This window comes from Lithobates pipiens, unplaced genomic scaffold (genome assembly GCF_037356315.1).
Source record: "Lithobates pipiens isolate NorthernLeopardFrog02 unplaced genomic scaffold, aLitPip1_a1.2 Scaffold_44, whole genome shotgun sequence".
NCBI classification, from domain to species: domain Eukaryota; kingdom Metazoa; phylum Chordata; class Amphibia; order Anura; family Ranidae; genus Lithobates; species Lithobates pipiens.
In genome coordinates this window covers 1,005,721-1,032,068 of record NW_027507870.1, presented here as the reverse complement: position 1 = coordinate 1,032,068, position 26,348 = coordinate 1,005,721, and the positions used below count along the sequence as shown (strand labels likewise).

At 40.1% G+C, this 26,348-nt stretch overlaps 1 protein-coding gene across 2 annotated transcripts in view; it reads left to right on the top strand.

Moving 5' to 3' along the window:
- The window catches only part of LOC143956874 (receptor-type tyrosine-protein phosphatase kappa-like), a 54,822-nt gene extending 28,953 nt beyond the window's left edge, over window positions 1–25,869 (top strand). Inside the window, exons 7-13 of one of the 2 annotated variants that reach the window (XM_077467040.1) lie at window positions 3,329–3,589; window positions 4,511–4,608; window positions 8,231–8,420; window positions 12,164–12,245; window positions 19,445–19,700; window positions 22,205–22,244; window positions 25,445–25,869. In XM_077467040.1, coding sequence (XP_077323166.1) covers window positions 3,329–3,589; window positions 4,511–4,608; window positions 8,231–8,420; window positions 12,164–12,245; window positions 19,445–19,700; window positions 22,205–22,244; window positions 25,445–25,461 — 944 coding nt within the window. In that variant the 3' untranslated portion in view covers window positions 25,462–25,869. The other variant, XM_077467039.1, reaches the window with a different exon arrangement.
- The last annotated feature ends 479 nt before the right edge of the window (window positions 25,870–26,348 follow it).

Genomic DNA, 26,348 nt, shown 5'->3' with positions numbered 1-26,348 from the left:
CTCCTCGGCAATCATATTAATGTACAGTGAGGAGCAGATGAAGTAATTTTTAGCAAATTTTGTAAATTATTTCAAGGGTTCCTTCGTATTAAAAAAAGTCCAAACTATAGACCTGCAAAGTGAACCCTGCAAAACTTCACCTGAGCACCAAGAGCAAAAATGTTATCCTCCACCCATATTGATTGCCATCATCAGGACCATGTCTTTTAATTTTCCAACCTGGTCCTGGTCTGGGCTGTGCAGTGGATCTCTGGCAATCGCTCCTATTGGGGTGGACTGTGGAACAGCCATTAGGGCTCTTTCACATAGGCGGACTCCGCCAGCAGATCCTCCTGCTAAGTTGACCCTTGCTGGGCAGGCAGATGACAGCAGCCCACTTTCCTCTATGGGCAGCTGGATGTAAACAGACCATCTGATCCGCTAAACAAATGGAGAACTGATCCCCATCCATCTGTTTATAGTGGATTGGGTAAGATCGGATGTCAGCGGGTGCAAACGGACATATGTCTGTTTATATCTGCTGCTCCATAGAGGGCAATGGAAAAATGATAATATAAAACTGACAGGGCCACCCGTGGGAAAGGTGCCTGAACCTAAATACATAGTTACATTATTGTTACATTGTGTTTTGTTGTAGCCCTTGTGTGCAGATTAAAAACGTGATCTTCACAAAATGATGCCAATTCCAACCCCCCAGAAGTTGAGATGCGAGAACCTCCCTGGTTTTACGAAGTCTAGAAGTCTAGATTAAAAACTTGAGCTTCATATAATGATGCCAATTCTAGCTCTCCAGAATTTAAGAAGAGAGAACCTGTCTAGATTTAGGAAGTCTAGAAGTCTTGATCAGAAAAACATGAACTTCACAAAATAATGGCAATTCCAGCTCCCCAGAAGTTGAGATAAGAGAACCTGTCTAGGTTTTAGGAAGTTTAGAAGCCTATAGTAGTATATCGAAAACTTGAACTTGACATAATGATGCCAATTCCAGCTCCCCAGAAGTTGGGATGAGAGAACCTGTCTAGATTTTAGGAAGTCTAGAAGTCTATAGTAGTATATCGAAAACTTGAACTTCACATAATGATACCAATTCTAGCTCCCCAGAGGTTGGGATGAGAGAACCTGGAAAGTTTTCGATATACTACTATAGACTTCTAGACTTCCTAAAACCTAGACAGGTTTTCTCATCCCAACTTCTGGGGAGCTGGAATTGGCATCATTATGTGAAGATCAAGTTTTCTATATACTACTATAGACTTCTAGACTTCCTAAAACCTAAACTTCACATAATGATGGCAATTCCAGCTCCCCAAAGTTGGGTTGAGAGAACCAGTCTAGGTTTTAGGAAGTCTAGAAGTCTATATTAGTATATCGAAAACTTGAACTTCACATAATGATGCCAATTCCAGCTCCCCAGAAGTTGGGATGAGAGAACCTGCCTCGGTTTTAGGAAGTCTAGAAGTCTATAGTAGTATATCGAAAACTTGAACTTCACATAATGATGCCAATTCCAGCTCCCCAGAAGTTGGGATGAGAGAACCTGCCTCGGTTTTAGGAAGTCTAGAAGTCTATAGTAGTATATTGAAAACTTGAACTTCATATAATGATGCCAATTCCAGCTCCCCAGAAGTTGGGAAGAGAGAACCTGTCTAGGTTTTAGGCAGTCTATAGTAGTATATCGAAAACTTCAACTTCACATAATGATGCCAATTCCAGCTCCCCAGAAGTTGGGATGAGAGAACCTGTCTAGATTTTAGGAAGTCTAGAAGTCTATAGTAGTATATCGAAAACTTGAACTTCACATAACGATACCAATTCTAGCTCCCCAGAAGTTGAGATGAGAGAACCTGTCTAGGTTTTAGGAAGTCTAGAAGTCTATAGTAGTATATTGAAAACTTGAACTTCACATAATGATGTCAATTCCAGCTTCCCAGAAGTTGGGATGAGAGAACCTGTCTAGATTTTAGGAAGTCTAGAAGTCTATAGTAGTATATTGAAAACTTGAACTTCATATAATGATGCCAATTCCAGCTCCCCAGAAGTTGAGATGAGAGAACCTGCCTCGGTTTTAGGAAGTCTAGAAGTCTATATTAGTATATCGAAAACTTGAACTTCACATAATGATGCCAATTCCAGCTCCCCAGAAGTTGGGATGAGAGAACCTGCCTCGGTTTTAGGAAGTCTAGAAGTCTATATTAGTATATCGAAAACTTGAACTTCACATAATGATGCCAATTCCAGCTCCCCAGAAGTTGGGATGAGAGAACCTGCCTTGGTTTTAGGAAGTCTAGAAGTCTATAGTAGTATATTGAAAACTTGAACTTCATATAATGATGCCAATTCCAGCTCCCCAGAAGTTGGGAAGAGAGAACCTGTCTAGGTTTTAGGAAGTCTATAGTAGTATATCGAAAACTTCAACTTCACATAATGATGCCAATTCCAGCTCCCCAGAAGTTGGGATGAGAGAACCTGTCTAGGTTTTAGGAAGTCTAGAAGTCTATAGTAGTATATTGAAAACTTGAACTTCACATAATGATGCCAATTTCAGCTTCCCAGAAGTTGGGATGAGAGAACCTGTCTAGATTTTAGGAAGTCTAGAAGTCTATAGTAGTATATCGAAAACTTGAACTTCACATAATGATACCAATTCCAGCTCCCCAGAAGTTGAGATGAGAGAACCAGTCTAGGTTTTAGGAAGTCTATAAGTATATAGTAGTATATCGAAAACTTGAACTTCACATAATGGTGCCAATTCCAGCTCCCCAGAAGTTGAGATGAGAGAACCTGTCTAGAATCAGGAAGTCTAGATCGAAAACATCATCTTTATAAAATGATGCCAATTCTAGCTCCCCAGAAGCCGAAATGAACAATGAAAGTCAAGGATGTCATATGGTGTCCTATGGGTGGAAAGTGGTTGAATAGGCCCTTGAATCAAAAGGTCATACAGGAGCATGTCCTCTTTAAAGCCAGGACAGGTCTAGCACCATAGGCAGATTTAGCTCACCATCTCCTTGTTCTCCCCAACTAGTTTCATCATTGGTGACGTCATCAGGGGCACAGATCAAGGAGATATTCTTATGTATTTCACCCCAAAACATGAAGGCTTCTTTCTCATTGGCTAAATACACCAATACATTTATGGAGCATTATAGATGAAGTGGGCAGGTGACTGTAGATCCTGACCAAAATATAACATTTATAACTCATGTGTAAATAATAAGTAAAAATATGTAAAAATGTATAAAAGGTAAAAATGATGCACTGACTGTACCTACCCATAGACAGATATGGCACCAACACCAAGATGACTTTAGCTTTTCAATGTTGTCAGGTATGACGGTGATGGAGAAAGTCACCTCTACCAGTGTCAGCGTCTGGATGTCCTGCACTCCTTCTGAATGTCCCCATCACTGGAGGTTGGAGGTAGAGTTGTGCGACGTTCACTATGGATTATGTAAAACCTTGGATACCGAAGGTAATGCGACATTCGCCGATCTACAGCCGTCCTATGATTATACTATCGGCATCACTCTTCACAATAATCGGACACAAACCAAGATGGTGCCAAGACTCATTAAGACGAATCAACCAGGTGAGAGGATTTTCGGTACTGTATACAAATTTCCTAGGCATTGATTATTCAGTCCTTTAAAAAACAAAAAGCACTGGCATCGTAATGCAACAGAATTTATGGTAATTTGTTGTTGTTTTGCACGAGAATTCTTGTGTGGTGATCTACAGCCACCAATAAGGTTCACAGTTGCCTTGGACATAGACAGCTGGATTGTGAAGATCTGAATTAGTAGGTTGAGGGTGACGACTCTTATTGAGGACAGAAGAATAAAATGAATTCTGAGCTTCAACTTGTCTCCTGTATAAAAATATAGAAAACATAGTGCTAAACATTCATCAAACAATACCATCCTAAAAAAATGTATTAATTAATTAATGACTTATTCTTTCAAAAAATAACCGAAATTGACAATTTTATCATTTTACAATTGTTTTTACAGTGGGGAGGGTGATGTAAATTTTTTGGGGGGGCACTACTGTGGGGGGAGGGTGGCAGAGAACACTGTGGGAGGTTGGGGTGATGTGAAAGGGGCAGAGGACACTTCATTGGGGGGTACAGGACACTACTTTTGGGAGATGGGGACAGAGGACACCACAGCAATGGGGAGGGTTGGGGTGATGTGAAAGGGGCAGAGGACACTTCATTGGGGGGTACAGGACACTACTTTTGGGGGGATGGGGACAGAGGACACTGCAGTGGGGAGGGTTGGGGTGATGTGAAAGGGGGCAGAGGACACTACATCTACGTCCTTTTTATTGGGTGCTTGATAGATTTATTTACATTTTTTTTAAAGATGCCGCCTGGTATCTGCCCCCCTCCCCCCTGGGGGGTCTTTGCTTTCCTCCATGTTATCCAGGTAGATCTCAACCCCTGCTCTATTGGTAGAACGAGTTCCATGTTTGTGGTTGTCTCTGAATCTTGGCTTTGTTGTCTCTCCAGTCTCCGGTCAGTTTAACATCGAGAAATTTCCCACCATGGAAGATAGCACCATGAGATGGGCCGTTCCTTACAAGTGGGAAAACATCACCGGCTTTAATGTAAGTATTCATTTATAGCCGTACCCCATCATGGCTAGGTCACAATTGTTGGGGAACCATGTGCCTTCAAACCTCCACTGCCACCCGCAATGAAAACTGGATGTTCAGCAAATCACAATGTGACCTGTGACCGGTAAGAGTAGCCGATCTGGAGGATTTCCGTAAAGAATTGTATCAGTAGATGCTCTTCTTTTATTCCGTTTGTTCAGTAGATGAACGTTTCTTTTATTATATCGTATCCGTGGACTATTATTTCCTCTCATTTCCAAAATTAGAGCACACGTACAAGATTTCTTTTTTATTTTTTTTAACCCCTTCGAGGCTAAGGCTAAAACAAATGTTAATGCCTAAGCACAATTTTGCAACTTTGACATGTGTTAGTTCAACCGTACATATCATCACAATTACTTTGTGCATCCAGTTGGATTATACTTTGGTTTTTTTTTTCAGGACAAATTGGGCTTTTATTCGCTGGTAAATGGTAATGGATATCTCCTGATTGTTATTTCTTTTTTATTATCAAAGGAAAACTGGCACAAAATAGTAAAAAAAAAATATATATATATATATATATATATATATATATATATATATATATATATATATATAAATATATATATATAAATGATTAATAATAAAAAAATGATTTTATATATATATATATATATATATATATATATATATATATATATATATATAATCATTTTTTTTCTATTAATATAATATATTATAATAATAATAATAATAATATTATTTTTTTATTATATATATATATATATATATATATATATATACATATATATATATATATATATATATATATATATACATATATATATATATACATATATATATATATATATATATATATATATATATATATATAATTTATTATATATATATAATAATTTTTTTATTATTAATCATATATATATATATATATATATATATATATATATATATATATATATATATATATATATATATATATATATATATACATATATATATATATATAATGTATTATATATATATATATATATAAAATCATTTTTTTTTTTTTATTTAGCTATCTATTTATTGCTGCTACCATAACTTATCGCCAAATAACAAACCAAAATAAATTGTCCTCCTCCTGACGATCGCAGTGATACCACACATGTGTATGTTAGTTGATGATTGTACCCGTAGTACAGTCCAGAAACAATAGTGGGCATTTTGCTTTTCTTTTATCCTACCTAAAACACACCGACACTGATACTAATTTAACCACTTAAGGACCAAGCCTCTTTCTGAGATTTGTTGTTTACAAGTTAAAAACTTTTTTTTTTTTTAATATATATAGAAAATTACTTAGAACCCCCAAACATTATACTTTATTTTCTAACACCCTAGAGAATAAAATGGCGGTCGTTACAATACTTTTTGTCACACCGTATTTGCGCAGTGGTCTTACAAGCACTCTTTTTTTGGAAAAAAAATACACTTATTTGAATAAAACAAACAAAAAAAAAAAAAGACAACAGTAAAGTTAGCCCAATTTTTTTTTTATATTGTGAAAGATGACGTTACGCCAAGTAAATTGATACCCAACATGCCACGCTTCAAAATTGCGCCCGCTTTTGGAATGGCGACAAACTTTTACCCTTACAAATCTCCATAGGCGAAGTTAAAAAAAATTCTACAGGTTGAATGTTGTCAGTTACAGAGGAGGTCCAGGGCTAGAATTATTGCTCTCGCTCTACCGATCGCAGCGATACCTCACATGTGTGGTTTGAAACTTGTTTTCATATGCGGGCACGACTTATGTATGCATTCGCTTCTGCATGTGAGCTCGGCGGGACAGGACGCGTTTTAAAAAAAGAAAAAAAATTCTTATTTATTTTCTTTTTTTTTTTTCTTTTTTTTTTTTACACTGTTCTTTAAAAAAGAAAAAATGATGTCACTTTTATTCCTATTACAAGGAATGTAAACATCCTTTGTAATAGAAAAAAAGCACGACAGGACCTCTTTAATGTGAGATCTGGGGGGTCAAAAAGTCCTCACATCTCATATTTACACTAGAATGCAATAAAAAAAAAAATTGTCATAAAAAAAAATGGCCCTTTAAGGTCTAGGGCTAGAATTATTGCTCTCGCTCTACTGATCGCGGTGATACCCCACATGTGTGGTTTGAACCCCTATTTTCATATTACGTATGCGTTTGATTCTGCACGCGCATTTAAAACATTTTTTTTTCTTATTTATTTTACCTTTTTATTTAAACACTGTTCTTTAAAAAAAAAAAAAAAGTGTCACTTTTATTCCTATTACAAGTAATGTAAACATCCCTTGTAATAGAAACAAAGCATGACAGGTCCTCCTAAATATGAGATCTGGGGGTCAAAAAGATATTTACATTAAAAGGCAATAAAAAAATAAAAATACATGTCATAAAAAAAAGGCCCTTTAAGAGCTGTGGGCGGAAGTGAAATTTTGACGCCACTTCTGCCCTCCAATGGTATGGAGACAGATGAGGGCCATCTTCTCCTCACTCGACTCCATACCCAGCCAGCAGAAGGATCTGATCGCCTCCGCCACTGCCGACGGCTCCGGTAAGCGGTGGAGGGCGGCGGGCCCTTCTCCCGCCGCCAATAAAAATGAGCTTGTGGCGAATCCGCCGCAGAGACCACTATTATCAGAAACTGGACCACCGGCTGAAGAAGAGGATACCGGGGTTATGGTAGCTAGCTGCGGCCATAACAACGATATTCCTATTCAAAGTCAGGACGTAAAATCGGCGTGCGGCGGTCCGGAAGTGGTTAAAAAAAAATCCTGTCCAAAGAACACTGACCCTGACCTTGACCCTGACACTGACCTCCATCAAATATTTATCTAGGTTTTTTTAAAATTATTATTATTATTATTAACATTTTATTTTTATTTTTTTCTCTTTGCAAGGAAAGAGAAAGATACAATGTATCTCTCCCCTCCATTCACAGAGAGAGAGAAAACATGGGGGCGGTCCTCAAAGTGACTCATCACTGTGGTAGCCAATCAGAGGCTATCACAGCAATCAGGTGACCTGGAAAAATCGGCGTGCGGCGGTCCGGAAGTGGTTAAAAAAAATCCTGTCCAAAGAACACTGACCCTGACCTGGACCCAAACACTGACCCTGACCTCGATCAAATTTTTATCTAGGTTTTTTTTAAATTATTATTATTATTATTATTAACATTTTATTTTTATTTTTTTCTCTTTGCAAGGAAAGAGAGAGATACAATGTATTTCTCCCCTCCATTCACAGAGAGAGAGAAAACATGGAGGCGGTCCTCAAAGTGACTGATCACTGTGATAGCCAATCAGAGGCTATCACAGCGATCAGGTGACCTGGAATCGGGTGTCCCAGGTCCCGATCGTTAGTAGGGGGCCCGGAGCTCTGGGTGAGACCCCAGTATCTGTGCTGGGGGGGATACGAAAATATGCAGCCCCATATAAAAAAAATGCCCAGTCCAGTGCCCAGTCCACTGAGTCCAGTGCCCAGTCCAATGGGGCATTTGTGTTAAGTCGTCATCAAGGGGTTCATTTCGGTTTCTCGAATTCTATCACTAATTCGATTTTTATTTTCCATCTCTTTTTATAGCTGACCGTCTCAGCCAGGAGGGACTACGATCGTTCCTTTGCTTTGGATGACTCCATCTGGTTTCCCCCCAGTGTAACGGAATATAAAATCCCCTTCCAGTACGGGGCCACCTACACCATCTCCCTCCGAGCATTCACATCAGCCGGAGCCGAAAGGATTCGAGAATGGATCACCAAAACCGATATTGGAGGTAATCTTATCCAAATTATTGATTGGCTAAAAAAAAAAACAAATTAATAATGATGGTAGACCTGTGCGGCTTGTTCCGTTCTGAATCAAAGTTCAGGTTTGGTTATTCGGAAATCCGAATGTATCCGAATTTCCGCATTACAATAGTAACAAATTTAAACAAATCCGAAATAATGAAAGAAAAAAAAAATTCCAAATTGAATTAAAAATGGAATTAGAGAACAACAATAGAATAAAATAGAAAAGAAAAGTTTCCCGAAATGTCGAATAGGATATATTAGAATAGAATAAAAAAGAAAAGAATAGAAAAAAACAATAGAATGGAATAAAATTTAAAGAATATAGTCATCTTCTGAACTTTTGAATAGAATAAATTTGATTGCATATTCAATTAGAATTTTTTTTGAAATTTGAAATTGAATAAACAAAACGAAAACAAATTCTGACAACGAATAAAAAAAAAAAAATAGGATAGAATTCAATAGAATAAAATGGAAAGATAGAAATAGAATTCAATTAGAATTTTCTAAATTTGAAATTGAATAAACGAAATGAAAACAAATTCTGACAATGGATTAAAAAAAAATAGGATAGAATTCAATAGAATAGAATAAATAGAAAGAATATAACCATCTTTTGAAATTAGAATTTTGAATAGAATACATTTGAATAGAATATATAAGAATAACATAGAGAAAAATAGAAAATAAGAGAATAGTATAGAAAAGAATAGAATAGAAAAAAGAATAGAATAAAATTGAAAGAATATAGTCGTCTTCTGAAATGCGAATTTCGAATAAAATAAATGTCATTGCAAATTCGGTTTGAATTTTCTAAATTCAAAAACGAATAAACTAAACTAAACAAAATCTGATAATGAATTAAAAATTAAAATAGGATAGAATTCAATAGAATAGAATAAAATAGAATATAACCATCTTTTGAAATTTGAATTTTGAATAGAATATATAAAAATAGCATAGAAAAGAATAGAAAATAAGAGAATAGTATAGAAAAGAATAGAAAAATTAGAATAGAATAAAATTGAAAGACTATACTGTAGTTGTCTTCTGAAATTAAAATTTTGAATAGAATAAATTTGATTGCAAATTCGATTTGAATTTTCTAAATTCGTAAACGAATGAACTAAATGAAATAAATTCTAACAACGAATTTTAAAAAAAATGGAATAGAATTCAGTATAATAGAATACAATAAAATAGAAAGAATATAACCATCTTCTGAAATTTAGATTTAGAATAGAATAAATTTGATTGCGAATTCAATTAGAATTTTCCGAATTTGAAAACGAATAAACGAAATGAAACCAATTCTGACAACGAATAAAAAAATCAAATTAAATAGACTATAACTGTATTTCGAAATTAGATTTTTGAATAGGATAAATCTGAATGCTAATTAGATTTGAATTTCACAAATTTGAAAATTGTGAAACTAATTCTGACAACGAATTTAACGAAACAAAATAACGTAAATATCAAATCGTAACGAAACAAAATGAAACAAATTCTGATGTTCTGCAGATGTCTAATTGATGGGCTTTTTGATGTTCTTCTTGTTACCACCAAGGAAAATATCATCTTACGGCATTTATTCCCATTCAAAGCCTCTGTAGCCACCATGGTCCGGGGTCCGGGGTCAGGCTTGAAGGCCAGTAACTCTACCAGTAGAGAGGTTCCCACCGACCAGCTGGATAAATACAGAAGCAGGTCACCCTGGTTGGATGACACGGGCCCATCTGAGGGTCTAAATACTAACTGGTACTTACCAGAGCTCCTGATGGTGGAGATGGGTTTTTGCTGCATGTTAGTACCGGGTCGCGTCCCTCGGGGTTGCCCCACCAAGAGGGAGGTCCAGGAGCAGATATAGCATGTAGGGATGAGCAGAAGTGTAGAGCTGGGAGATTGATGGTTTTTTGGTCCTCCTCTCCTCCTGTAGCTTCCACACAGCCAATCACTTACATCACACCCGGGCTGCGGGGATTTCTGGTGAGGTCATCTCCGGTTCTTGCGTTCCTCTATTTTGTTGGATCCTACAGCAGCATCGTGTCTATGGAGTCCTGTGGCTTCCATGCTTGGTTTTTTTTTTTTTTTTGTTTCCCTGGGTTTGATGGTCAATTTTCTTTTATCCTCTTACCTTGAACTTTTGGTTGTCCACAAAAAACATACCGTCTGGTGTAATCCCGTAGTATGTATGTGAGGCGCTCAGGCTGCTAGGAAGTGTAGTCCTGTGACTTGGGAGATGAGTGTGCGTGCCGCTAAGGCTTGGTGGTAAGGGGTAGGTGATCAATGCTTCCACAGAGTGCTGACAGGGCATGGAACCCGTCTTGGTTCCTGTAAGGCATCAGAGAACAATGGGGTGGCCCCTAGAGGTTCGCACATCTAGGTGTCCTGGAGTGGTGTGTAGAGTGGTAACCTCAGCCTGGACTCCAACCAGGCCACGCCACCAACATGTTTCACTCTGCCCCCAGAGGTAAGTCATGGGGGCGTTGAGAAAACGCACTGGGGGCATGGCCTGGTTGGAGTCCAGGCTGATGTTACCACTCTACACACCACTCCAGGACACCTAGATGTCTCTGAAGTGTAGTCCTTTGCCTGCCGCTGTGAGGAGCCCACCCATGCTCCAGACAATGACAGATAAGAGCAGAAGATCTCAGGAGCCTCACATCAGAACAAGACCTGCTGTGTGTAGACAAGGGACAGTCTTAGCCGGGACCCCCTCCAGGCCACGCCCCCAACGCATCTATCCCATGAGTAAGCTCCAGTGGGTAGAGTGAAACGCGTTGGGGCATGGCCTGGTTGGAGTCCAGGCTGACGTTACCACTCTACACACCGCTCCAGGACACCTACAGGTCTCTGAAGTGTAGTCCTTTGCCTGCCACTGTGAGGAGCCCACCCACGCTCCAGACAATAACAGATACGAGCGGAAGATTCTGGGAGCCTCACATCAGAACAAGACCTGCTGTGTGCAGACAAGAGACAATCTTAGCCGGGACCCCCTCCAGGCCACGCCCCCAACACTTCTATCCCCATGAATAAGCTCCAGTGGGCGGAGTGAATTGCATTGGGGGATGTGGCCTGGTGGTGGTCCAGGCTGAGACCTCCACTTGCCTACACACAGCAGCTCCGATGTGCGGCTCCCGGGTTCTTCTGCTCTTATCTGGTGTAAACCACCGGTCTATCTCAGCACTCTAGGTCTCCTGCCACCATTTTCTTGCATGATGTCATGAGGAGTCCAGCTGTTTCTTCCAAGTTCTTTGAGACAGCCCCCGCTTGATGGCACGCACATACCCGTGTACAGTGCAGCAGAGAGTTCCCGGAACCTGCACGGGGAGACACGGATTGCCATGAAGCCTCCTGGACGTGAGACCTCAGTATCCCAGGAGACAGCAGGCGGTGGGGTGACATCATTCCCACCTAGGCAAGAAAGCAGGAAGTGTGCGGTTTGGGACTCCCGAAAAAATAATTTTCAGTTGTGTAAAGTGTGAGGAAGGGGAGGAGAAAAGAAATGTCACGTTATAAGAGAAGGTGAGGGTCCACCATAAGCCCTCTGGTCTTCTCCTATCCCTTATAAAGGTTATTATGTATCCATACCTCAGTCGGCTCTGCATCGGGGTGCAGATCTCCCCTGGAAACAGGTGATTGGTTGTGTGGTTTTCAGTGACGATACGACTGGAGTTATAAGTAGGGAAGAAATTTAACGTCCTGTCCGGATTTCTTTCAGATCCTCCTCAACATCCAAAGGATACGCTCAGAGGAAACGCGCTACAGCTGAGCCCGGTCCCTGCAGCGAACGGACCAATCAGGTCAGAGAGTCATGTTTTATATGTAGACTAGAGATGCTTTGTTTTGGATTTGTTTGTTAAGTTTTATAATTTTAGGTTTGTCATATTTGTTATGTTAGAATGATTCGATTTTCGGAATTGGCTTCGTATTGACCTGGGAATTTATAGATAGGCAACTCCTATCCTCATATTGATTAGCGGGTTCCAAATTAATAATAACTACTGCAGTAGGGAACAGACACAAAAGATACGCTCAGCATCTTTCCACATAACTGTTCTGCGTTATTATGGCGCAATTGAAGGTTTTTATACACAATGATTACGTAGGTATCACATTAATATTACAATTGTATGTTTATGGTAATAAGGGGCGTTACATAGGCAGGATAATTCTAATCAGGACTCGAAGGAATGCAAATATGTACTGAGAACATTATTAGTGCCGTGTGCATAGTGTGCACAGCTATGCATACAAAATAGAATACAATTATATACAGAACTTACACATTTCCTTTACATTCTATATTCTATTCGGATTAGTTTTGTAAATTTGTTATTTTCAAATCGGTTCTAAATTCAAATGTATTTGAAATTCTAATTTGGAAGATATTGTATTCAATTCTATTCAAATCTATTTCATTGTTTTCTATTCTAATCTTTTCTATTTGATTCCATTCTGTTCTTTTCTTTTCTATTCTATTCCTATCTCTTCTATTCTATTTCAGTCTAATCAATTGTATTATTTTCTAAAATTGAAGGAAAGTGTTAATATCTCTGGTCTCCTATCAGAGGCATCAACAAAGAGGGGTGAGCATGGGGACTATCACGGGGCACCTATCAATTTATTCACAATAAATTAATATCAAAACATTGGATCATATTAAAAACAATGTATTAATTTTTGTATTATTTTCTATTCTGTTCTTTTATATTCAATTATATGCCTTTATTTTCTATTCCGTTCTTCCATATTCAATTCCATTCCCTTATTTTCTATTCTATTCTTTTTGTTTTCTATTCTATTCTTCTTTTCTTTTTTTTTTTTTCTTCTTATTTTATTCTATTCTGTTTAATTCTATTGGACCTGACCTCAAACTAACTGGAGGGAAGTTCAAAACTAATCTTACAATGTATTTTACTGAAAAGGGTGGTTGATGATTGGAATAAACTACCAACTCAGGTAGTCAGACAGTCAACATTAAGTGGCTTCAAACATGCTTGGGACAAACATAGATCTATCAGACAACGAGGTTAATGATAAAAAATAAAAAATAAAATAAATAAATAAAATGGGCAGGTTCAGTCTTTTTCTGCCGTGGTTTTTCTATGTCTCTATTCCTTTCTATTCTATTCTATTCTATTCTATGACATATAATCACACTCATAGGTTGGACTTGATGGACTTGTGTCCTTTTTCAACCTCACCTACTATGTAACTATGATGTTCCTTTATATTCTATTTTATTTTATTATATATATATTATTATATTCCTTTATTTTCTATTCTGTTCTGTTTTATTCTGTTCTATTTTTCTATTGTAGTCTATAAAGCAGCCTAAGTAGGAATCATCATATTATTTCACTTTTATATCTTGCCGTACTTATTTCAATATGTTTCCATTTCAAATTCAAATACATTTTCGATTTCGGATAATTCGATTTGTTATAATTTATTTCAGATCCGCATACATTTGTTACTTCAATTCTATTCTATTCTATCCTGTTCTAGCCTATTGCAATCTTTCTATTCTAGTCTACTCTTCTCTATTCTATTCAGCGGTCTAAGTAAGAATCATCATATTATTTCACTTTTATATGTTACTGTATTTATTGCAGTATGGTTGCATTTCAAATTCAGTTTTGATTTTGGATAATTCGATTAGTTATAATTTATTTCAGCGTCGCGGAAATATGCTACTTCCATTCCATCCTATTCTGTTTTATCCTATTGTATACTTTTTATTCTATTATTTTCTATTCTTCTCTATTCTATTCAGCAGCCCAAGAAGGAATTATCATCGTATTTCACTTTTATACCGTACTGTATTTATTGCAATATGTTTCCATTTCAAATTCAAATGTATTTTTGATTTGCGATAATTTGATTCCTTATAATTTATTTTCAGATTCGCAGAAATGTGTTACTTCTATTCTATCCTATTGTATTCTTTTAAATTTATTCTATTCTACTCTTCTCTATTCTATTCAGCAGTCTAAGTAGGAATTATCATCTTATTTCACTTTTTTACCTTACTGTATTTATTGCAATATGTTTCCATTTCGACTTTGAATTCATTTAAAATCTCGGATAATTCGACTTGTTATAATTTATTTCAGATTTGGATAAATGTGTTGCTTCTATTCTATCCTAGTCTGTTCTATCCAATTGCATTCTTTCTATGCTATTTGATTCTGTTTGTATTCTACTCTTCTCTATTCTATTCAGCAGTCTTAATAGGAATCATCATCTTATTTCACTTTATATATCTTCCTGTATTTATTGCAGTATATTTCCATTTCAAATTCTAATTGTTTCGATTTGTTTTATGTTATTTCAGCGTCGCGGAAATGTGTTACTTCTGTTCTATTCTGCTCTGTTCTATCCTATTGTATTCTTTCTATTCTGCGCTATTCTATTCAGCAGTAGGAATTATCATCTTTCTTCACTTTTTTACCTTACTGTATTTATTGCAATATGTTTCCATTTCAAATTCAAATACATTTTCGATTTGGGATAATTCGATCAGTTATAATTCATTTCAGCATCGTGGAAATGTGTTACTTCTATTCTATTTTATTCTTTCCTATTCTGTTCTATCCTGTTGTATTTGTTTTATTGTATTCTTTTTTATTCTACTCTTCTGTATTCTATTTAGCAGCCTAAGTAGGAATTAACTTGTTTCACTTTTATACCTTACTGTATTTATTGCCATTTGTTTCCATTTTGACGTTGAGTTCATTTTTTAATATGAATTTGTATAATTAGATTATAATTTATTTGGGATTTGTGATGCCCCTTATAGCAGAGCCTGAGGGAGGCCTCTCTTATAGCCCTGGCACCACTGATGGTGAGACAGTGGTTGCACTGAGGTGGGGGGAGAGGGAGAAGGGGAGAAGGTATGAGTGACTGTAAGTTGCCCAGCCGAGCATAGCCGTGAGTAGCAGATGCTTGGTCAGAGATGGGTCAGATGGCCAGAAAAGCAGAGGGCAGCAGGAGTGGTTGACCCCAGACTGGGCAAGAAGCAGGTGGCAGTTGCATGACAGGAAGCTGGCGGGTAACTAGTGCTGGAGAATCCGGAAGCAACAGCAAGTGAGGAACCAGCAGGGAGCAGGTAGCATGCAGAGCAGGACAGACGAATAACTGGATGCATGGCCAGACAAGCAACAGACAGTCAGATATGAGCATGGACAGCATACAGAGAATGGTCAGGATACAGGCAAAGGTCAGCAACAGACAGTCAGATATGGGCATGGATGGCATGCAGAGAACGGTCCAGATACAGGCAAAGGTCAGCAACAGATGGTCAGATATGGGCCTGGATGGCATGCAGAGAATGGTTAGGATACAGGCAAAGGTCAGCAACAGACGGTCTGATATGGGCATGGACGGCATGCAGAGAATGGTCAGGATACAGGCAAAGGTCAGCAACAGACGGTCAGATATGGGCATGGACGGCATGCAGAGGATGGTCAGGATACAGGCAAAGGTCAGCAACAGATGGTCATATATGGACATGGATGGCATGCAGAGAATGGTTAGGATACAGGCAAAGGTCAGCAACAGACGGTCTGATATGGGCATGGACGGCATGCAGAGAATGGTCAGGATACAGGCAAAGGTCAGCAACAGACAGTCAGATATGGGCATAGATGGCATGCAGAGAATGGTCAGGATACAGGCAAAGGTCAGCAACAGACGGTCAGATATGGGCATGGGTGGCATGTAGAGGATGGTCAGGATACAGGCAAAGGTCAGCAACAGATGGTCATATATGGGCATGGATGGCATACAGAGAATGGTCAGGATACAGGCAAAGGTCAGCAACAGACAGTCAGATATGGGCATGGATGGCATGCAGAGAACGGTCCGGATACAGGCAAAGGTCAGCAACAGACGGTCAGATATGGGCATGGACGGCATGCAGAGGATGGTCAGGATACAGGCAAAGGTCAGCAACAGATGGTCATATATGGACATGGATGGCATGCAGAGAATGGTTAGGATACAGGCAAAGGTCAGCAACAGACGGTCTGATATGGGCATGGACGGCATGCAGAGAATGGTCAGGATACAGGCAAAGGTCCGCAACAGACGGTCATATATGGGCATGGATGGCATGTAGAGAATGGTCAGGATACAGGCAAAGGTCAGCAACAGACGGTCAGATATGGGCATGGATGGCATGTAGTGGATGATCAGGATACAGGCAAGGTCAGCAACATTTTAAGCAGGCAGATGAGCAGGAGGCAGAGCAGAAATCAGAGACAAGCCAAGGTCAAGGCAAGTAGCGTTTGCACGTGGTCAAGACGAGCTAGGTCAATCACAGGATTCAGATACAGGAATATGGGAATAGCTAAAGATCAGATCAGCACCGGCTACTACAACTGCTGCAGTTGAAATAGTCCAGTTGGAGTCAATATTAGCGCATATGCGCACGTCTATGCACAGCTAAGCGAGCACCCGCAAGTCTGTACCTTTGTGCACATTGAGCCTTGACCTGTACTATGGCTAGTGCCTTCCTGACAGGATTCCTTCAAATTCATTACTATTGTATAGAAATGTGCAATTCGTATTGTTCCGAATTCGTTTTCCGCCAAAATTTGACAAATTCGCTAAGTTGGAAATATTCGAACAAGCGAAAACCCGTTTAACAATTTTGTTCCGAAAAATTTGAACGAAAATCCCAAATTAGAAAATTCGAAAATGCGAACATTCGAAAGAACAAAATATGAAATATGAAAATCCGAAAGTTCGAAAATTCGGAAATAAGAACGAAAATCCAAAAATTCAAAAGAAAGAAAATTTAGAAAATCCAAAACAATAACTAACTAATAATAATTATTACTACTATTAATTTATATTGGAATTTCCTTTCAAATTTGGCTGTTAGTGAACGTAACGAATACGAAATTATCCGAAGTTACGAATTTTCTGAAATAACGAATGCCGCATCTAAACAAATGGAACGTAACAAATGAATAATAATAAATAATAATAATAATAGCATTTTATTATTATTATTATTATTTATTATTATTAGCCACTTGCAGACCGTACCATTTTGCTGGTCAAAGACCAGACCACTTTTTGCGATTCGGCACTGCGTCGCTTTAACTGACAATTGCGCGGTCGTGCGACGTGGCTCCCAAACAAAATTGACGTCCTTTTTTTCCCACAAATAGAGCTTTCTTTTGGTGGTATTTGATCACCCCTGCGGTTTTTATTTTTTGCGCTATAAACAAAAATAGAGCGACAATTTTGAAAAAAACGCATTCTTTTTTACTTTTTGTTATAATAAATATTCCCCAAAAATATAAAAAAAAATGTTTCCCTCAGTTTAGGCCGATACGTATTCTTCTACATATTTTTGGTAAAAAAAATCGCAATAAGCGATTATTGATTGGTTTGCGCAAAAGTTATAGCGTTTACAAAATAAGGATAGTTTTATAGCATTTTTATTAATAATTTTTTATTATTTATTTTTTTACTAGTAATGGCGGCGATCAGCGATTTTTATTGTGACTGCGACATTGTGGCGGACACATCGGACATTTTTGACACATTTTTGGGACCATTGTCATTTATACAGTAATCACTGCTATATAAATGCAGTGATTCCTGTGTAAATGACACTGGCAGTGAAAGGGTTAACCTGTGGGTGGCAGTGTAGGGGTTAAGTGTTCCTAGGGGTGTGTTACTAACTGTGGGGGGGTTGGGCTTTCATTTAGTGTACACTGATCTCTGCTCCAATCACATGGAGCAGAGATCAGCGTCACTAGTTGCTAGGCAGAATGGAAAAATGCTGTTTACACGGCATTTCCTCCATTCAGCCGTCCTGTGAGACGATTGCGGGTATGCCCGCGGCGATTGAGTCCGCGGGTCCCGCGACCGGACTCACGGGGGTCCTGACCAGCGTGGGAGCACGCCGCTGGCGGCGCGCTCCCGATGGCAGGGCGGCATTGATGATTGGACGTACCTGCACGCCAATATGCCTGCCCGTGCCATTCTGTCAACGTACATCGTCGTGCGCTGGTCGGGAACCAGTTAATTTGTTAAGTTAAATTCGCTTAGATGCGGCATTCGTTATTTCAGATAATTCGTAACTTCGGATAAATTTGTATAGCTATAAATTTAATAGTTATTATTAGTAAGTTATCATTTCTGATTTTTAAATTTTCGGCTTTTCGTTTTTCTTTCAGATTTTCATTCTTATTTTCGAATTTCGGATTTTTACGGATGATCGAAATAACGAATGCCGCATCTAAGCGAATGGAACATAACAAATTAATAATAATAAATAATAATAATAATAATAATAATTTTTTAAATTATTATTATTATTAATTTGTTACGTTCCATTTGTTTAGATGCGGCATTCGGTATTTTGGATCATTTGTAACTTCGGATAAATTCGTATTCATTACGTATTACACTAACAGCCACATTTGAAAGGAAATGACAATACCTATAATTTAATAGTTATTAGTTATTTATCATTTCAGATTTTTGAATTTTTGGCTTTTCGTTCTTTCGGATTTTCAATTTTATTTTCACATTTTTCGGATTTTCGAATTTTGGATTTTTCTGAATTTCGCATTTTTCTGAATTTTGGATTTTTCTGAATTTCGCATTTTTCTGAATTATCGAAATAACGAATACCGCATCTTAACGAATGGAATGTAAGGAATTTGTGTTTTTCTGAAGTTACGAATTTAGATTATAACGAATAACCCGAATATAAAACGAATGAAACGAAAAAACAAACACATTTTTGGGCAGTGCACATGTGTTGTCATTTGGAATTTCGGATACAAAATCTCTGAATAACAAAAAATTCATCCAAATTTTGATTTGTAACAAAACGAATTGTACATCTCTGATAATGAGACTTTATCATTGGTGGGTTTGTAGGATCAGCACCAATAATAATACATTTTGGAATAGATATAAAAACTACAGATGTCAGATCTTTGATGAACTCGTACTTCTCTATCCACAGCTCTTATGAAGTGATTGTCTATCCGGTCCAGGATCGGAATTTAAGTATGGACTGTCTGGGATTCATCAACACCCCGTACAACTCCAGCTTGACTCTAAGTGGCTATACAGCGGCTGTCCTTCCCGCAGAGACCCTCACCGAACCCAGAACCTTCCCCCTGGGGGACAACCACCATTATAACGGGTTCCTCAATGCTCCTCTAATCCCCAACCACAAATACACCGTCTACATTCGGGTCACCAGCCGCTGGAGGAAGGTGAGTTATTCGACTTTATTATCCAAGAAACTCTAAGAAATTCTTTGTTTTTCTAAGCACACAGTTCCAAAAAGCTATTACCTTTGCCAATTATATGTTACAAAGTTTACTGAACAGTGGAAGAAAGCTGAATATTCTATAACCTATCTAACAGTACAAAAGACCGGCTGTCATACTTTAATGGCGGTCACACTTGTGTAGTCAGGGAAGTCTATTGCGAGGCCAACAAGGCGTTTTTCAGGCGGCATTTTTCAGGGGGGTGGTGCCACCCCCAGACAGAAGGGATACTACTAGCAGTGGCATCACTACGGGGGTGCAGACCGCACCTGGGTGACCCCAGCCAGAGGGGGTGACACCAGGGGCAGCCGCAGACTGATTGTTCAGTGACAGGGGAGCAAAGTGTAAGCAGGAGGCGGCGGTGGCTGCAGCCTTCGATCATGGAAGTAGCTCACTTGGCAGAGCAGGTCGTAGTCCTGGGCTGTGATCGTGCCTCCGCAGCCTCGCTACTCACAGCTGGTGAAAAGGATCCGGCGGGGCTGAGGGAAGGTGAGAGTCCGGTGTCATTTTGTTCCAGCCCTCTTCCAAAAAAAATCTCCTGGTGTAGAATGGGGGATAGGGGAGCACCCCTCACTAACTCCCCTCTCTCTTTAACCCCCCACCTCTCTCTCACCCCTTTCTCTCACTCCCTTCCCTCTCTCTCACACCCCTCTCTCTCACACCCCTCTCTCTCACACCCCTCTCTCTCACCACCCATCTCTCTCACCACCCATCTCTCTCACCACCCATCTCTCACCCCATCGCTCTCTCACCCCATCGCTCTCTCACCCCATTGCTCTCTCTCAACCCCCCTCTCTCTATCTCTCCCACCCATCTCTGTCTCCCTCAACCCCCCTCTTTCTCACCCCTTTTCTCCCCCCCCACCTCTTCCCTCCCTCTCTCTCCACCCCTCTTCCTTTTTCTCTCTCTCTCTTTCTCTCTGTTCTTCTCTCTCTCTCTCTCTCACCCCTTTCACTCACCCCTCCCCCTCTATCACCTCCATCTCTTTCTCACCCCCATCTCTCTCCCCCATCGCTCTCTCTCTCCCCCATCGCACTCTCTCTCCCCCCCCCCCATCGCTCTCTCTCTCCCCCCCATCGCTCTCTCTCTCTCCCCCATCTCTCTCTCTCACCACCCATCTCTCTCTCTCTCTCTCATCACCCCATCTCTCTCTCTCTCTCATCACCCCATCTCTCTCTCTCTCTCTCTCTCTCTCTCATCACCCCATCTCTCTCTCACCCCCATATCTCTCTTAATACCCCTCTCACACCCTTTCTCCCCCACCTCTTCCCTCCCTCTCTCTCCCCCACCTCTTCCTTTCTCTCTCTCTCTGTTCCTCTCTTTCTCTCTGTTCATCCCTCTCTCTCTCTCTCTCTCTCTCTCTCTCTGTTCCTCTCTTTCTCTCTCTCTCTCACACACAACTCCACTAATAATCTCAGTGTAAGTACATCCCGGCAAAAGCCCAGTAGCACACTGCACTGCTCCAGTTGCTGCCAGAGCCTTGTGCTTCAGATGGGGTGGCCCTGAATCTCCAAACACCACCTGTGCTTCCAGCATAGAGATCCCTTCAGTTGTTCACCTGTGTACCCAGACCTACCCTGGACTTCAGCATCTAATCGGACAGTTACTTCCCTGATGACACCTGTTGAGGCATCAGAGGAATATGGGTTCCCCCTTTACCCTGCCCTCCCTGCACTGCACCCACTGAGCAGTGTCCCCTTTACACGGAGGCCAAACTACACCTGCCTACATGCACCCAGGTGTATGGTCCTCCACTATGTCAGCATGAGTACATCTAGGCAAAATCCCAGCAAGCCGCACACCCATGATGTCATCACTTTGTTGTACCGCAACCAGTACACAAGCATATCCCCGCCATAAAAACTGGCCTTCTGATGCGTTTCACCAAACTTAGTCAAGCAGCCAATCTACAAAGCTGATGGGCTAAGGCAAGTCCCAATGTACAAGCATAGGATATAGCTGCAGGTGCCAATCTGAATGTTGTAAAGGGAGAAGAAATAATAGTCATGTGACACCCAGTGACAGTCTATAGTATTCCCCCTTCACTCCTCACCTAAAGGCTACATAAAAGGTTATGTCGGAAGGGAAGGGGTGGAGGAGCTGGGCTAGCTTAGACAGTATTAGACGCTCTCAGAAAAAGGTGAGGTATATGACATGCCAGGAAGGAGGAGGCTGTGCTAGAGAATTGACTCTTCCCGGAGTTGTCACATTTTCAATCAACAGCAAATTGCACGTGAATAAAAAATCATTTCTGAAAAAAGGAAAAACATAAACAGCTACAGATACTTGATTTTTTATTTTTTTTGCTTTGACCTGCAATTGTTTCACTTGGTAGCGGGGTCACTTTTGGAATTTCATTGCTTTTATCTCAACACAAGAAACGTATCTTCATGTAGAATCAGTCGTTGTGTATAACATGGTTAATGTTCTGCTGCTTTCCTCGGCAGGTGAAGAAGTCGTCCTGTGCGTTTGCTGGAGTCACTCAAGGTCAGTTGACTTATAATTTTCTGCACTATAAATCGTAATATTCCCCTATGGATAATATGGGTCTGAGATACAGGGGTGAACCATCATCTTATCTATGGGACTTTGGGACTGGAGAATATAAGACTACGTACTACAGTACTATGGAATATGGGACTAGAGACTATAGTAGTATGTACTATGTGCTATTGTACTATGGACTTTGGCACTATCGCATTATGGCACTATGGCACTATCTACTATGCCACTATCTACTATGCCACTATCTACTATGCCACTATCTACTATGCCACTATCTACTATGGCACTATCTACTATGCCACTATCTACTATGGTACTATCTACTATGCCACTATCTACTATGCCACTATCTACTATGCCACTATCTACTATGCCACTATCTACTATGCCACTATCTACTATGCCACTATCTACTATGGTACTATCTACTATGCCACTATCTACTATGCCACTATCTACTATGGCACTATCTACTATGGTACTATCTACTATGGTACTATCTACTATGGTACTATCTACTATGCCACTATCTACTATGGCACTATCTACTATGGCACTATCTACTATGGCACTATCTACTATGGTACTATCTACTGTGGTACTATCTACTATTGCACTATGTACTTTAGCACTATGTACTATGGACTATGGTGCTATGGACTATGTACCAAGCACCCCGCTTGTCACTCAGCCACAATCAATACACATTTTTCTATACAACCTTTTATTCATTTATGTTTCTTGGGAATTGCATAAGTAGTGTTCACTCCATAAGGGGCGCAGCGGCACCACCACCCCCCCATCCATGCATCCGGCCCCTTGATCTACATACAGGGCACTGGACTGTGGATTTAAATGGGGGGGGGGGCTGTGTTTTTTGTTTTTTTTTGAAGCACATGATTAGAGCCAGAGGCATTGCACCCCGAGTACACCCACTTGTGTAGCAATAGAGAATGAATATTCACTATTGACACACTGATCCTCCTCCCCCCGGCCAATCAGGAAGCCCCTATCATGTCTCAGGACACACCTCCTGCTCCTGTGGTCCTGTACGGCCGGGGTGTGCTCGCTGGGAGGGGTGGGATACCGGCTGAGTGGTGTGATAACCCCCGCTGCTTTACTCCCATGGTGGGGGGTGTGATGTTAGTTTGTGCTGCCCCCCCTTCCCCCAAAATTCTGAGCACCAGCCGCCAATGAATTGCATCACAGGTAGTTGTCTGTCCCACTTTTGGGACACTAAAAGCATGGTTTCTTGTAAGCCAGTGCCTCGATTGGATCCTGCTTTGGGAGCAAGGGCACAGCCCATATAATGATTTGGATCAACTTTTAATGAGTCTCTGATTACAAGACTACTTTCCATCCACCAGCAGTAAAAAGACCTAATATGTCTACATGGACAGTTATATATTGTGATATGCTACAATTCTAAGCTTTTGATGTATCTTTTTAGATAAAATAATCCCCTCGAAGAAGACCACGACTGTATCGGGTCGAAACTCATCTGGGTTTAAGTCCCTGGCTGGAATACTTCATTGTTTGTGTATTTCCACCCTACTTTTTCACTCTTGCTACGTTTGATGAACTATGTCTTACAAATTTGCAACCAGAACTCATATTTTGTAAAATAAAAAGACTTTTACGCATAACTCATCTCAATTGACAAGTTATTTTGCTGCTAAAAAACCCTGGGGGAACTATCTTGTTTGAGACTATGAACTATGGGACGATGGACTATGGGACGATGGACTATGGGGCGATGGATTATGGGACGATGGATTATGGGACGATGGTTTTATGGGACGATGGACTATGGGACGATGGATTATGGGACGATGGATTATGGGACGATGGTTTTATGGGACGATGGACTATGGGGCGATGGATTATGGGACGATGGATTATGGGACGATGGTTTTATGGGACGATGGACTATGGGACGATGGATTATGGGACGATGGATTATGGGACGATGGATTATGGGACGATGGACTATGGGACGATGGACTATGGGACGATGGACTATGGGACGATGGACTATGGGACGATGGACTATGGGACGATGGGACTGTATACTATGTACTATGGACTATGTACTACGGGGCTATGATCCTATGTACTACGGGGCTATGATCCTATGTACTACGGGGCTATGATCCTATGTACTACGGGGCTATGATCCTATGTACTACGGGGCTATGATCCTATGTACTACGGGGCTATGATCCTATGTACTACGGGGCTATGATCCTATGTACTACGGAGCTATGATTCTATGTACTACGGAGCTATGATCCTATGTACTACGGAGCTTTGATCCTATGTACTACGGAGCTATGATCCTATGTACTACGGAGCTTTGATCCTATGTACTACGGAGCTATGATCCTATGTACTATGGGGCTATGATCCTATGTACTACGGGGCTATGATCCTATGTACTACGGGGCTATGATCCTATGTACTACGGAGCTTTGATCCTATGTACTACGGAGCTATGATCCTATGTACTATGGGGCTATGATCCTATGTACTACGGGGCTATGATCCTATGTACTACGGGGCTATGATCCTATGGACTACGGGGCTATGATCCTATGGACTACGGGGCTATGATCCTATGGACTACGGGGCTATGATCCTATGGACTACGGGGCTATGATCCTATGGACTACGGGGCTATGATCCTATGTATATGGGGCTATGATCCTATGTATATGGGGCTATGATCCTATGTATATGGGGCTATGATCCTATGTACTACGGGGCTATGATCCTATGTACTACGGGGCTATGATCCTATGTACTACGGGGCTATGATCCTATGTACTACGGGGCTATGATCCTATGGACTACGGGGCTATGATCCTATGGACTACGGGGCTATGATCCTATGGACTACGGGGCTATGATCCTATGGACTACGGGGCTATGATCCTATGGACTACGGGGCTATGATCCTATGGACTACGGGGCTATGATCCTATGGACTACGGAACTATGATCCTATGGACTATGGGACTATGATCCTATGGACTACGGGACTATGATCCTATGGACTATGGGACTATGATCCTATGGACTATGGGACTAGGGCTATTCATCTGGACTGACCTGTGATTTCCATGTATTTCTGTGAATATAAATAAAGTTTGATGTCTCATACGTAATTCTTGTATTCTCAGGGCTGATTGGCACATGAAGCTCCGGCTGCACTGCATTATACTCCCCGAGAAGGATTGTATTCCTACAATGTATCGGAGAACTCATCCTTCCATCCATGGAATGGAGGGACCACATACTGTATACCTGAGCTGTGTTAGCTGCCGAACGATTTGTGATTTTTTTTTTTCAATCCATTCCTGAAATTTACACAGCACTGTCACACATCACAGCCCTTTCTGACAGAGCAGGGACAGTTGCAGTGTCAGTAACACTTACAAGTCTTGTCCCTCCCGAAGCCTGTGATTGGACAGTGAAAGGAGAAGCAGCAGACTGATGAGCTCCCCTCTTCTCTCCTCCTATAGAAATGCTTTTTTTTCAGGTGTTTGCTGGTCTGGGCCAAACCTATGTATCTATACATAAATAAATCTAATGACGTCTTCATGAAGACAGAGCCGTGTTGTGTCTTTCTATATCTGCCCTATAAGGGGTCACCATATATTATATCTGAATTGTGACTTTTCGTTTTTACTGAGTATAACGGGCTACTGACATTTATAGGTGAAGGTGATCCGGAGGATCAGGAAGGAATTTTTTCCCCTGCTGGAGGAAATTGGATCATGATTTGCTGGGGTTGTTCACCTTCCTCTGGATCAACTGTGGGTGAAGGATTGTGTATATGGGATTGTATGACTTTATTTTATTTTTATTTTTTATTGGTTGAACTAGATGGACTTGTTCTTTTTTTTTTTTTAACCTGAGGAACTACAGTGGGGGGAAAATAATGATTTGCTCCCATGCAGATTGTGTAAGTTTGCCCACTTACAAAGAGATGAAGGGTCTATCATTTTTATCATAGGTCTAGTTTATATGATAGAGACCGAATATCAACCAAAAATCCAGAAAAAAACACATGATACAGTTGCA